At 38.8% G+C, this 14649-nt stretch overlaps 1 protein-coding gene across 2 annotated transcripts; it reads left to right on the top strand.

Moving 5' to 3' along the window:
• Positions 1–4937: 4937 nt before the first annotated feature.
• si:ch211-63o20.7 (Serine/threonine-protein kinase pdik1l-B-like) lies at positions 4938–13244 on the top strand. Of its 2 annotated transcripts, none has more exons than XM_011491767.3 (4): positions 4938–5115; positions 6251–7003; positions 7825–8035; positions 12256–13244. In XM_011491767.3, the coding sequence occupies exons 2-4, from the start codon at positions 6266–6268 to the stop codon at positions 12498–12500; spliced, it is 1194 nt and encodes a 397-aa protein (XP_011490069.1). In that variant the 5' UTR covers positions 4938–5115; positions 6251–6265; the 3' UTR covers positions 12501–13244. The 2 variants fall into 2 exon arrangements, with proteins under 2 accessions (XP_011490069.1, XP_004083866.1); XM_004083818.4 differs by having other exon boundaries at positions 4938–5119.
• The last annotated feature ends 1405 nt before the right edge of the window (positions 13245–14649 follow it).

The raw sequence follows: 14649 nt of genomic DNA, 5'->3' as shown, positions 1-14649 counted from the left end.
CACCATTTTTTTGTGATACAGACATCGCCATGTTGGAAATGGAAATCATCAGAAAGCTGTGATTTGTCCGTGTCAGTCGAGTCAACATTTCTTTGGCAAACGCTCTCACAAGGGGGAGGGAGCTTGTGGGAAAGCCACACCCCTACCACCTGAAAGCGCGCCTGGAAAAATCTGTCAAGCAAATTTTTCGAATGTTTGACATAAGACCACAGGCTTTTACTGAGGCATCTGATATCAGTTTATACCTTGAATAATTTGCAATAAATACAAAAATATAATTAAAAAAATTAGGATTATCAAAAACATGTTAAACAACGTATCAGAGCAAGAATGGCTATTCTGACTAATAGAATGACTGAGTAATAGCTGTTTATTTCTTAATAGAAGTCTATGGGGTTTTGGCTTCTTGGAGCCAGCTGGTACTTCCTGTTTGGAATGCAAAGGGGGAGTGTCACTCAATCCAGCTCTCCGTATATGGTCAATGATTTATATGCCCCGCAAAATTTGGTATCAACACCTCTACCCCTCACAGAGACGTCACCCTACCTCCCACTCAGCTGCTCTTCATTTCTAAAAATCCGTCAACTAACTACCTTTGGGAACCTGTTTTTTTTTTATCCACATCCCTGGCAATAGAAACCTTGTTATTTGAGAAAGCCAATCACATTCTAGTACATTTCCAAAAATAATCCCAGTGGTGGTGACACAAAAGGGATTATAGTGGGGTTATGATTAGTAAGGAGAATAGGTATTTCTGTCTTTGCTGTTTTACATTTGTGGAGGTAAATAAAGTCTTTTGAAGTCTTTACTCACAGTATGCCAAAGCAGGATGTATTGTTTATTCAATCAAGAGCCAAACAACCAGTTCAAGTGTTTGACATGACAAAGTGGAGCTTTCCTCTATGGCGCTCACCCATCTGGAACCAGAAAGTTTGACCAAAAGAGACATTAAATCCTGGTCATTTTTCAAAAGAACAACATTATGGCACATGATAGAAAAAAATCTGAAACCAATCTGCTCCTATTACCCGTCATCACAACCCTGATCATTCTCAAATGAAAACATTTACAGGCTATTCATACACATAGATTACATCACGTTTATGAAGACTAAGGATCAGCAGCATTCAGCTACTGGCAGAACCCTTATTCCTGATATTAATTAGGCAGCAGAGGTATTTTGTTGGTATTGAAACTCTTGAAGTGTCTCCTCATCTGGAGCTGTTGTTAGGCTGTTTCCTCTGCGTGTGAATGGTGGACCTGAACCTGCGTGAGGTCTGATAGTGATGGATGAATTGGTTCAGCAGACAGAGCCCTCGGTGCGGCAGAGATAAGGGGACCAGAGGAGCGAGCAGCCGTTCGGGGGGCCTGTCTGTCATTGATATCGTTGCAATCCGCAGTCTGTTAAGGGTGCCCAGACGCATCCCCCAGTGGTTGAAAGGCACTTATTGCCTTGATGACAGGAAAGCGGTCGCGTTTGACTCCATCTCACATCCAGTCCTTTAAGTCTGTTCACATTTGCACCCCAAACTTAGGGTAAACTAACTTTAAGCCTATAAAGCCATTTGTATCTGACACATTTCTGAGACCCTTCTTTTATTAGTATGATCCAAACTTTCCATAAAAACCCATTGTATAGAACTTGGTCCATGTTTTCAACCTGTAGTGCATCATCATTCCTCTACAGGCAGTAGAAGGGATTTTCCTGCTCATTTCATTGCTTACATAAAATCTCAAAAAAAACATTTTTGGCAAGAAAGGTTTTGCTAATTTTCAAAACTTTGTGGTGAGATCTATTGTAATTTATTTTTATAATTGCCATATTTTCTTCACTGTAGGGCACTCCATATTGTTAAAAAAAAGGTGATATGAAACACATGCACATTTTTACATTATCAGTATTTTTGCATCTTATAATAACATTGATGTGAGCAAAAACTTACTAAATCACCCAATGTATCATATTTTATAGATAAAAAAATGATATTGCAATACTTTTCGTGGATATCATGAAAGGGTTTAAAAACATCAAAATGTGAATTTTCTGTCAATTCTTTGATGTGGGGGGCTTTTCAGGGTTAATTGAGGACTTTTCCCCGTCATACAAAAGAATTTTGAGTTGTCATATTTGCATACGGTTTCGAAATGATATAATTTACATCAAAGCAAACCCCTTTCTGAAAGCTTTCATTGTTAAATAATACTGCTTAGAAATACATTACTTCATAAAATAGGGGATTGTTTTGGAAAGCAGCCATTTCTCAGCCTTAAAATGCTAGGCTGAGTTTTATAATGGGATGTGCCAGAGGGGGTTAATTAAATAAGTTGTAAAAAAACAAAAATGTATTGATTTGTATGAAAGGAAGAACAGAAAATGTGATTGATGTTTGTTCCTGTTGCAGTCTTAGAAATATAAAGAAAGGTTTAGTGAGGAAAAAATACATTTCCCCAGGTTTGTGAGGAGTTTGTACGCCCCCGTGAGATTCCTCCATAATGAACATCATTTTCCAGTAACGAGACATCATCATACATAAAGACTCAGAGCTGCATCTGCACTACATAACTGTTTTATATAATGGCTCTAACCACCCCCCTGTACATTTTCACTTCCTCCACAAGTGATTCGACAGGGTTTCATTTGGGGTGGGAGGGGTGGAGAAAAACTGCTGACTGATGGTTCAAGTGCTTCCTGCCAAGAATCCCTCCACCTTTCCCCAGTTATCTGCAGCCAAAACTGACCCGCTCCTGGCCCGGCTCCAGTGGAGCTCCCCCTCAACCCCCATCCATCTCTCACAGCCCCGGTTTTTTACCATCCTCCTGCACAATCAAACCCAATGATGTGAAACAGAGTGAGGGATCTGTGCGGAGCTTTATGGCGACTCAGGGTTCTCACCTGTCAGGAGGCAATTGATTGTTATGAACAGTGGAGTCTAAAATGAATTCCATATAGGAGGGAAAATATACATTTCTAACCCAAAAGCCATTGTAATTTTGTGGGGATGAATTACTACCCCTTATCTTGGAAAAAAATCTGCAGCGTCAACCCCGAAACAGTTGAGAAACTTTCATTTTATATGGTAAGGATTATACTGAAACACTGCAGTGCATCACATCTTTGTCAATATCAGGATATTTGCCTCTTAGTGCCACATGCAGTTTCCAGAATGACTTTTTGTCTAATTTGCAAACAGTGAAATGTCCGTCCGCATCAAAAAACTGCTTCGAGTTGTGACATTCTTGTGAAAATGTGACACTGTAAATAAAGAAAGCTGTCAGGGGAAGAGGATATTTACTGATGTTTACTCACTCTGTGTGGGAAGCTCAGGACCTCAGGATTAAATGTAGAGGTTTTGACCTCAATCACAGAAGTGATTATTCCCTAATTAGCATGCAAAGCCTTAACAGTCACCATCATTCTGAAAACAGAGGTGATTAAAACCATAATTCCTCTTGAGCTCATCAGCATGGTCTTGGGGTGCCCGAATGATTTAATAAATTGGGCTCCCCTTTTCCCACCTTAAAAAAATAAAAATTTCCAAACTAGAATCCTTTCATTCCTGCATGCCAAAGTCTGTCAAAGCAGCTGAAATATGATGATAGAATAAAGGGTGAGTGCTTTCAAGAAGAAGACGAGTGAAGTGTAACTGACTCCATCTATCTCGAGTAATGAAGGGATTCATAATTGCCATTGCTGATAAAAGCTAAGGATCCTAACATACCCAGCCACACACACAAAGGGACACACTCTTTTGTTTTACAAAACTCTTTAATGCAGTGAATCATCAAGGTTTATATTATTTCATCTGAAAATACAAACTTTCCCACACAAGCTGCTCGCCATCAAGAGCAGTGTTGTTATTCCTCGTATAAAAAAAGGTGAAAAGATTTGTTTTCTTTTTATAACCAAATATATAAAACAATCTGATGTGTTGTTAAACCAGCTTAGCTGTATTTTAATATTTATACTCCAAATAGACATTCTCTAAAACCTCTCATTTTTTTATTTTTGTGTCTCCTCATCATGTTGGATGCTTTTACACACCTGTGTAATTGGATTAAAATGGTCTCTCTCCATTAATCTTCTTTTCTTTAGTATCAAAACATCCATTTGGTGCATTCATTCAATAGAAATGCACTCTTTATTGTGGTGGTTGTTTTTCTTTTTATTGTGAACTGCAATTGAAAATCTGTGGTTGAAATAAACTCAGAAAGCGACTCCCAACTGTATTCTCCCTTTTAAATGCATAAAAAAGGAAATAATATATAACTTATTATTTTCCCTAAATATAATTTAGTTAATGGACCAAAAACACAGATTATATTGAACTGAACAAGCCCAGATGAAGAGATATATTAAAGAAAATGATCCTAAATATACAAAACTTTTATTTTCTACTGTTTTATGAACACAAGTTACACACAGTTGACCTTAAAGTTTAAATAAAATGTTATTTTTTTTATTTATATCTTCTTATGAAAACAGTTCTCCGAAAAATACAATAGACAATATTCCTAGAGAAAACCAAAATGGTCTATAGAAGTAGATACAATTATTGACTTTTTTTGTCCAAGTAACCATATAAAAATTTTTTTTTTTGGCTAAGTAACTGTAATAAGCAAAATGTTGATATAGGGTAAAAGTAGTTAATATGTTATATACTTTTTAAATTCCACATAAACTTCAGTCAAATTTTGCATGTTTTTTTAAGCTCTTCCTATTTACAACATTATTATCATTGCTATTATTCTACAAACTGTTAAAAAAAAGTATTGTACGTTAATTGTTTAAAAGAACCCTTCATTTTTCAAACTCCCCCTTTTTTTGCTTACTGGGTTTATTTGGACTATTCGAATCTCTCCTTTGGACCAGCCCCCTGCTCTCAACCAATCATCATGCAGAATGTAATTATTTCAGCCAATCAGAGCACACCTTTGATACCGAGCGGGACGCTTCAAATAAATGCGGAAGTATGTCCTGTTGGTTCACAGTTCCTCGTTTAATTGTTTTGTTTTTGCCCTTTAGTTGGGGTTAAAGAAAAGTTAAAATCGTTAATGTGGTGCGGATAACCTGTGACGTATGTACGTACGAACGGCTCATGATTTTAAAGTCTTTGGGTAGGTAAGTGGAATGACTTGCATATTAGTAATTAGTGCAAAGCTAGAGCTTTGTTTACCCCTGTTTGACCTGCTGGGTAATATTTAACGTTTTTTTTTTTTTGGAGAACGTTTACAAGCGTGGTATTTGTTTTTTTGCTGTTGTTGTATAAACGAGCTTGCGTGTATTTTTTTTAGCTTGTAGAGGAAACTAATTCCACACCAAATAGAACTTATCAAAATAGAAGTACTATTTCCTTAAATCAAGGCAAAAATAAAAAAATAAACGGAAGTATGCAAGACACATTTCCCCATTATATGGGCAACAACGTCATTATGTAATGCTTCACATTTTAAAATTGTAAAGAGCCTTATGGCAAAGTTTTGGAAGACACATTAGGCTAATGATTAGGGTTAAAACCAAAAAGTCTTTTTACTAGTATAAATAATTAAGAACTGTTAAAACACCAAAAATGGAAAATTATTTAAAAACAAAAATCAGAGTAAAAAAAATAACTTTATTGATCCCACAGGTGGGAAATGTGTTTGTTACCGTAGCAAATGACACCATTGTAAACATAAGAGAAAATAGAATAAGAATAATATAAAAAAAGTAACATAAATGTAAACATATAATATGGTATAATTTTAAAAAGCTATTTACAGACAGGTATAGGTATAGATGTTCAAAAAAATGTGCAAAAGTAATCTATTACACTGTGAATTATTGTAAAGTGTAATTGTGTTTGGTAGGAAGTATCCGGTATCTGGCAGTTTTGGAGCAGAGCTGTCTGAACCTCCTAGAGAAGGAGCTCCGATGTTTGTCCAGAAGCAGGTGGAGAGGATGGTCTGGGATGTCCATGATGGATAAGAGCTCGTTCAGTGACCTCCTCTCCATCACTGCTTCAAATGTTTCCAGTTTGTAGCTGATGGCAGAACCCGCCTTTCTTAAATGCTAGTTTGATTCTAATTTCAACACTTGGACTTAACAGTGAAAGTTGAGTCATGACATTTTAATTTAATTTTAGTGCATTTGAAAAAAACTGAAGAAAAAACGTTTTTTGGCATTTCAGGTATTTTAAACTATTCTTTATGTTTCGAGATCCCTATCTTTTGAAAATGTGTCCTTCTTTATGTTATTTTTGTTATTTTTTAGGCTGTTCATTAACAAATGGAGGATCTGTACTCATTGGAAAGGGAGGTGGGTCGAGGCAGCTATGGTGTCGTCTTTGAGGGCCATGTGGTCAAAACGGGACAGAGAGTGGCCATCAAGCGGCTTCCTTGTAGCAACCCTGAGTGCATTGAACTCTACCTGCAGGAGCTGTGGGCCATGAGAGCCACAGCCAAGAACCACGTGAATGTCATTGCTCTCCACAGCTGCCTCCTGCAGACAGGACCTCGGAGCCTAAAGCCCTTAAGGCCGGCGAAGCTGCCTTTGCGGCTGGTTGAGAGTGTGTTGAAGGGTCGCGTGATCGGAGCCCCGCCGACTCAAGAAAGCAGTGAGGTTCAGTCTGACGCCAAGAGGAGGATCAGCTCTGGCTCTCGACTTCAGGACAGGACCAACCATGTCCAGGCTGGCACCAAGATCCAGGAAAGGTCAAACTCCTCTGATTTTGGAACGCCACAAAGACCTCCCAGTAGGCAGAGAAAGAGATCCGCCCAGAGGGAAGAGGAAGAGCAGCTTGGACCACTACCCTGCTTGGCTCTGTGGCTTGTGATGGAGTACTGCAACGGAGGAGACCTGAACCAGTACCTGCTCTCCAGGCCCCCGGATGCCCAGCGTAACCACAGCGTGGTGCTGCAGCTCAGCAGTGCTGTGGCCTTCCTTCATGGTCTGGGAATCACCCACAGAGACCTGAAGCCTGACAACGTTCTGGTCTGTGTGACTCCTAAAGGTCCAGTTGTAAAGGTAAATGCATGAATGCTTTGTTTGACCTCTGACCCTTGAGAACGAGGCTTTTAGAAAATATAGATTGGTTTATTGGTTACACTTAAATCCAGATGATACCCACACACAAAAAAGAGGTTATTAGTCTAGATTGTGTACTTTTAGCTCCAGACATTACAAAATAAAATTCTGTGATGACAATCTTCATATAATGATGAATAAAAGTACTCTGTTAGGGTTTCAGCCACTGAATTTTCTCATTATAGATTAATCTGCTGCTTTTCTATTTATCGCTTGATCCCTCAAAAGGATTTGTAAAAAAGCATCAGGCAAAATTTTCACTAGCCTAAGAGGTGTCATTAGACACAAAAATACTTAATGTCACGCATCAAAAGAAAAGAAGCGTCTGAGAGCTTCAGAAATATCTTTGAGCAGCTAAAGTCGATTAAAGTCAGTCACTCATGCAGTTTTTGCAGCTCCAAACTTATTGGGAACTGCCCGATTGTTCTGGTGCTTTCTGTTGCCATAAAACAGTTTAAAAGCTTTTTTTATATGTTTTACTTTTATTCTTTTTTTTTTTGGTAAATTTTACTAATTGACATGGATGGATGGACATGGATGGACATGGATGACTGAAGGAGCTCTTTGTATTTAACTTTCTTTTTAAAAAAAAAAAAAAAAAAAAAAATTTGCAGTTTGTTTTCCTCTGTGATTCTCAGTTCTCAATCTATCAATGTGATGATCTTCTTGGAGGTTATTTATATTATAAATATAAAATGAACTCAACTTTTGATACACAAAGGCGTCTTTTTCTTTCAATCAATCTCCTTTCTTGATTTAAGGTGGCAGATTTTGGTCTGAGTAAGATGAGTGAAGGCCCGTGTAGGCAGCACTTCTCCTCCACCTGCGGCTCTGACTTCTACATGGCTCCGGAGGTGTGGGGCGGCCTGAGCTACACCGCCCAGGCGGACATCTTCTCGCTCGGCGTGATGTTCTGGGCCGTGCTGGAGAGAATCACCTTCTTGGAAGAGGGGACGACTCATGAGCAGCTGGGTGAGCGCACATAAAAGATGGCAGCACGCGGCGCCTTGTCCCCCATCCTCACCAGTCACACGCTGACGGAAAGGTTGAGCGCGGTCGGGCAGGTCAATGATGCATCACGCTGAATTGAGTTTGACTTAATGAACTGGCACATATTAAAAATGCCAGATACTATACATCATACGTTCATCGACCATGGATGGTACAATAACAGGCTAAATGGCAAAGAGACGAATGATGATTTATGCAATTTACATGTTAATATGGATTATGGTACTTTGGATCCATAATACAAAGTGACAGTGTGTTATTCAGCCTTTCATCACACAGACTGTGTTTTTTTAGAAACAGAACAAGGCTACATTCATTCTGATCAAGTATTTATAGCAGCTTCTGCTTCCATCAAAGGTGAATTAAAATACGAAAGAAAAATGCCTTTTATTACTGTTTTTAACCTTTTTTTAACTAATTTTTCCTTTTTTTTATGGGAACTGGTAAATGTCAACAATTTTCTAACCAGAAACTACGTGTTTCTGTTGGTATTGTTTACATATTTAAAAGTAGTTTTTTCTTTTGATCTTAACATCTAAAGGTCAAGAGTTTCTAAAATTTAATGAAGGAAAAATTTTATATAAGTAAAACAAATCTATATATATTTCAATTAATGCTTTTGTTGCTAATTGGACCTAAATGGGTTTCTGATTTGGAAATGGCGTTATTGCTCGCCATTTTTGTATCACCGCTAATGTTAGGTTGGGGGTGTGAGGGGCTGTAAACAGAGAGCTCGCAGTTATGGGTGACAGGAAGGGGGGCGTCATTGCTCCGTGCTAAATTAAAGGTGAATTTCTACTGCTGCTCTGCAGAAACAAAATCTAAAGGAACTGGAAAGCCATTTAAAAGATGAGTGGGACTTTAATTGAGGAAGACTTTGAAAGCTACTTTCTTTTGAAACATACTTACCAGAATTAACTATAGAACTGAATAGTCTGTTTTTTAATGATTAAAAAGAGAGGTAATTAAAAGACTAGAATAATTACAAACCAAAGGCCCAATTTATTTGAATGTATTATGTTTTTGAATAATAATTTAAACTGGAAAACGTGTTTGGACATGTTTAAAAAAAATAAAAATTAAAGCTTAGGACTTTACTGAAGTCTCTCTTAGATCATCTTTTGATCTATTATAAAAGCGTCTTTTAATCACAATTATGCCATTTTTAATTCATTAGAAATTTGAGTTGTGGGTGAGACCATTGGCGTGGAGCAACCCCGCCCCTCTTTCCCTCCCCGTTGCTGAGAGCTTGTGGCCTGTCCAGTGTATTTTCTACAACATAAATACTATATTTTTCTAACAGAATTTTTTTCATCTGCTCCTGATTCAAAATGACAAAATGCTACAAGAACATGTTCATTGGAGTGGATCTTTTAGGAAATTCTGAGATAAATACATTTTTTAATTATGAATGAAGATATTTTTAAGTTACAGACATTTTCAGTGAGACGTTATTTCTTGTCAGCTTCAATTTGGCAGTTTTCTTTTACAGTATTGTTTTTTTTTTGGGAGGGGAGTAGACGGCATGACGGTTATCTCTTTATGGTTGTCCTTCCACTGCTTGACTTCCAGTATTGTTTATTTTATGATTCTAGTAACAGCATCATTCCATTAAAAAGGGGTGCTAATACCACAAAAGCGCCGTAGAATAGCTTTACATTAATTGCATTCGGGGTGATATATGGTGTCCTGGCAGCGGTAATGGCTGTCATGGCAGGTCCGGTCATTACACCGAATTTTGATTGTGGGCATTGCTCTCTGCCTCCATCCACATCCAGCCCTGAGATGTTCATTTTTCTCCGTCTGCGGCGCTTTCCTGTCAGAAGCCCATGTGGCTGCGGCATGTCTTAATACATGAGAGCCCAGGCCTGGGCTCAGCTCTGAGCTGCACTGTCAGGGCATAATGAAACGGCCGTAATACAAATGTCTCATTTTATTCGCAAAAGTGTGTGTGGCCAGAGCAGGTGGCAGGGGAATATGAACCATTATCCTGGAACTCGGAGGCTGCAAACCCTCCCTGAGTCATTCATTACCTTTTCATGCACAGTTACGTCCAGCTATAGTTATAGCCGGGCGAGGGCCATTTAACTGGACGACTGTCCTTTTTCCCAGAACACGAGCGCAGGAGGGGGCTTGATTTAGAGACCCGAGTCAGATCGGGTTCCACTCTGCTGTGATAGGTGGCGCTGTGCTCCCTATTGGGCTTTTTAAGAATGAAAAACTGAATTAGGAATTGAGTAAAAAGTAAAAAGACAATTACGTTTTTTATTCTATTGAGTCTCTGGTGGCTTCCTGCCAGATGAGTGGTCAAAGCCTTCCTGCGTTTGGGTCAAAGAGGTCACAGAAACATTCATGATGGTCATTTTAGCTCTTGAGAACGACAACTGCCTTTAAGATTAAGTGCCGGTTGATGTTTTTTTTTTATTTTTTTTATTCCACCTGTTTTACTTCTAGGCCTAAGTTCATACTCTGATACAAGAATTAATCATGTCCTCCTGAAAATGATTAACAGTGACAAATGGCTATTTCACCTTTTTTATTGCTTGAGCTTTATCACAATTATTCTCACCGGATTGCGAACAAAGAAATAAAAACTTTCGTCAACTTCTTTCATCTGATCAGATGCAGAGGCGATATGAAAGCCTCACTCCCGGTTTCTACTTTATATGGTCGGCCATCGCATCAATCGTAATGCGTCCGCACCGCAGTCGTGCGGTCTAGTTCATACTAAGGTTGGCTGGTTTCACTAGCAACTGTCTGTGATAACTGTGACGAACTTCTGAGTGACGTTTGTCCTTGACATGACATGACGCACTTTAGATGGTGATAAATGGGGACGTTTTTGGAAGATGGTTACATCTATATGAATAAGTGAAGTTTGTGGCTAATTAATGGGGCAGACAAGACAAGGTAGGTGGTACATCAGATCTTTATTTTGTATTTTAAAAGCCTCAACATACAAAATACTTAATAAAAAAAATTGTTCAATTTGAAATGATTTGCCACCTGCTCCATGTCATACTCAAAAACAGCTGAAGTTAAAGTTGCATTAGAAAGTTAATATTCTTTTATACTTTTGGAACCGAGTCAGAATAAAATAATGTCTAACCCCTCCTGTTTCTAAAATGCAGTAATGGTGGTCTTGTCTTCCAACTCCTGGGACGTGGAAACTGCAGTTTACCTTCTACTCCAGAATCTTGAAATTCTTTCTATGTTGCCCCTCTTTGGTCGTTGGCTGGCCGATGTGTTTAGGATCACCGTCATTCTGGAAGGTCCAACCACGTTTCATCCTCAAACCTCTCACTGATAGGCAGCTTTAACCCAATATCTCACCATACATGTTCCCACTCATCCAGTTCTTAGATCAATCGTCCTGACCCCTTTGCAGAATAGCATCCCCAAAGCATGATGCTTCCACCCCCATGCTTTACAGTGGGTATGGTATTCTTGGCATGCAACTCGGCCTTCTTCCCCTTCCAAACATGGTGTTCTATTTTAGTCTCATTTATTTTCTACATTATACAAAGACATTCTTTGAAAATCAATGTGATTTCCTGGATTCCTTTTTGTTTTTTCATTCTTTGAGACAACAAGCAGAATCAGTGACTGCCAGAGACTTTTGCCCTGCTTAAAGGCAAACATCTCAACTTCACTTTACATTTCACTTCAGGCAAATGAGCCTTTTCTCAAAGACGTCAGCATCAACCACACCAGGTTACACTCTAAGCATTTTCAGCGTTCAGATGAACCACAATGCATCGACGTGCTGCACAGAACGTATCATGCTTTTGAAATGCATTTATTGGCAAAGCTGAGAAATTGCGTTTTATTGATTTTTTTTTTCACAGGAGCAGGAATAAATAAGAAAATTAAGTATTGACAGTTCAAGCATACTCATAAATACAAAACCATTTTTATTTTTGTCAAATCCTCCAAAAAAATGTTTTCTTCTGTTTACTAGTCTTATTAGACGTTGGCTCTCTTTTTATTTTTTTTCTGGTAATCTTCCACTCTGTTTGCAATTTCTGAAAATGAGTCCAAGCAGCAGGCACTTAACTTCTGGTAAATTGCCTGGTCCGACGTCGGCTGAGATCATGGGGTTCCCTGCAGCCTGTTCTGAAGGTGCCGGTAACCCTTACGTGACCACAGACTCATGCTTCCCCGCTGTGGTTCTCCTGCAGGTGCCTACGTCTGCAAAGGCCGCTCCGGATGGCTGATGCCTCTGGGCGAAGCTCTGTGGGAGAACGCCGACCTCCAGCCGTGCATACCGATTAAGTTTAAGAGAGCCCCCCCGCTGCCCCCTCCTCCCGGCCCAGCCATGTGCACCCTCCTCCTAGACATGCTGGCCTCGGACCCGGACGCTCGGCCATCTGCGGACCAGCTGGAGGCCAGAGTGCGCTCTGCCTTGGAAGAGGACTCCCACTGACACTTGTGCACTCAGACGGCGATGACCACTGCAATTAGGGGCTCTCATGGGTGCAGAGGGGGCCGGATCACAAATATGTGATAAAAAGGGAATTACGGTGAAGTTGCTGAATAAAATCTAGAGCTAAGGGTGTTTGAAATGTGGGAAACCATATTAAGTTAAATTGGGTTAAAGCAAAACCTCAAACTACGCACAACACATTTTCTGTTACAAAAACCTCAAATAGAACAGCGCTCATTCACTTCTTCATGTTGGCTCACAATCTTGTTGTGCTTCATCGTAAAAATGATTTTGCTGCATTAAGAATCATGGAACCCCAAAAATGTCTTTAAAAAATAAGCACTTGGATTTTTTGTGTGTAAAACTTAGAAAGAAGAAGCCAAAGTGATGCATAATATTTCAACTTTTTTTTATTTGTTGAGTTGTTTTGCAATAATTGTGTATTTTTTTGTATGCCCTCAAAGTAGGATTCAGAAAGGTGTCAAAGGAAGTTGTAGTTTTTTTGTGTGTAGTTTCCAGTGGAAATGGCTTTGCAGCAGGAAGGCTGCTGTGATTAATGGTCAGTGATGTGCTGCCCTCCTATCAACAGGAAATTAAAGCCAGGCATTAGGATCGTTGCCGATCAACTCCACAGCTTTTATTACAGCTCATCTGTCTCAGTCACCAACTTCACTTCTATGTTTTGAGTTTTTGTTTTGTCATAACCAAAAGTTTAATATAAATAAAGATGAACTTATTCTCTAACCCGAGTGTTTAGTGCTTTCTGAAGATGCTCACCTCTCTAAAGGGGAACATTTAAGCAGCTGAAGTCGTGTAATAGATCTGTGATCAATCAGGCTTAGCTTAGTCCTATAGTGTCAGGAAGTCTTCTTTAATATACAGTCTAACATTAAAACAGCCTCGGTAAATAATGTTAGTTTGATATTTCGAGCTGCAAAAATGTGAAAGACAGCCTAATTTGACCTGTTGGTAGCTGCTGAAGGCTCTTATCCCACATTACTCCAAACGGAAACTGCATTAGGAAGAGATCGACTTACGCCTAATAAAGGCAGAGACACAAAGTACACATAGTTGATCTGTTTTTTGTCTCTTTTAAAGGATGTATTTAAGACGGCAAAGGAAAGTTATCTTTGAGACTATTTGTGAGTCCATTGTTCTTCTGGAAGGTGGGTCTCAAACTGAAGTAGATACAAGTCATTTATAAATGATTTAAAGCATTAATTACATCTACAATGACCAGTTTTTAGTACTTTTTTAGGTTCGCTTCAGAATTTTACCAGGTTAGTACATGTTTTAGCACTTTGCCATTTCTTTAACTCCTCTTTCAACCTTTATCAGCACAAAAGAGAGGTTAATTTAGCAGAAGTTTCACATAAACGCATTATAGGAGCTTCACAGTTCTGTTCACACAGCAGCTGGACAATAAAGACAAATGAATTCACACAACACTCTTAAGGGCAGACTATTCCTGCTCTTGTGAACATAAAAACAGTATTCAGGAATTCCAGAACTCAATATACAAAAGACAAATTGTGTTTTGCCATTAGGAAAGGTGTATTTTCATTGGAGTTGTGTTATTAACGGACACCTCAAGACAGAATATTGCATTTCTACACATTTTTACTAATTGATTTTTTTTTAAACAAAAATACTAAATCAAAGATTTCTTTTGTAATTTATTAAAACCATTAAATGTGTTTTAGTTGTTAAAGACCCACTCAAATGAAAACAGTGTTTCTAAGATGTCCTTGTGGCATTTTTCTGATGATGGAGGACATCTATAAAGAAAAACAATCTAAGGCGACTGGGAACACTTCTACAATAGATCAAAAGATGATCAGAGTGGGAATTTTACATACAGTATAGTACTTGTAACCCTTTGTCAGCGTTTCTTACGGTGACAAAGGGTTACAACACATTAACTTACCACACAAAACATTAACACACAACACAATAACTCACAACACATTAATACGGTGGCCCAGAAGGGTCACAACACATTAACTCACAACACATTAACTTACCACACAACACAATAACTCACAACAGAAGTAAGGCTGCAATGGAAGTGCTTTTATACTGAAATTTCCACTGGGCTGAGCGGCTAACTACCTAACAGAAAGTAACGTCACAGTGAGCTGTGGAGGGA

The sequence above is a fragment of the Oryzias latipes genome, chromosome 24, assembly GCF_053564925.1.
Source record: "Oryzias latipes strain Hd-rR chromosome 24, Olatipes_Hd-rR_3.1".
Classification (NCBI taxonomy): Eukaryota; Metazoa; Chordata; class Actinopteri; order Beloniformes; family Adrianichthyidae; genus Oryzias; species Oryzias latipes.
This window is presented reverse-complemented; position numbering and strand designations above follow the sequence as displayed.

Coding starts and splice junctions, on each gene's coding strand:
- si:ch211-63o20.7 (XM_011491767.3), top strand. CDS start 6,266: ATGGAGGATCTGTACTCATTGGAAAGGGAGGTGGGTCGAGGCAGCTAT. Junction 7,004..7,824: donor CTAAAGGTCCAGTTGTAAAG/GTAAATGCATGA, acceptor TCTTGATTTAAG/GTGGCAGATTTTGGTCTGAG. Junction 8,036..12,255: donor GACGACTCATGAGCAGCTGG/GTGAGCGCACAT, acceptor GTTCTCCTGCAG/GTGCCTACGTCTGCAAAGGC.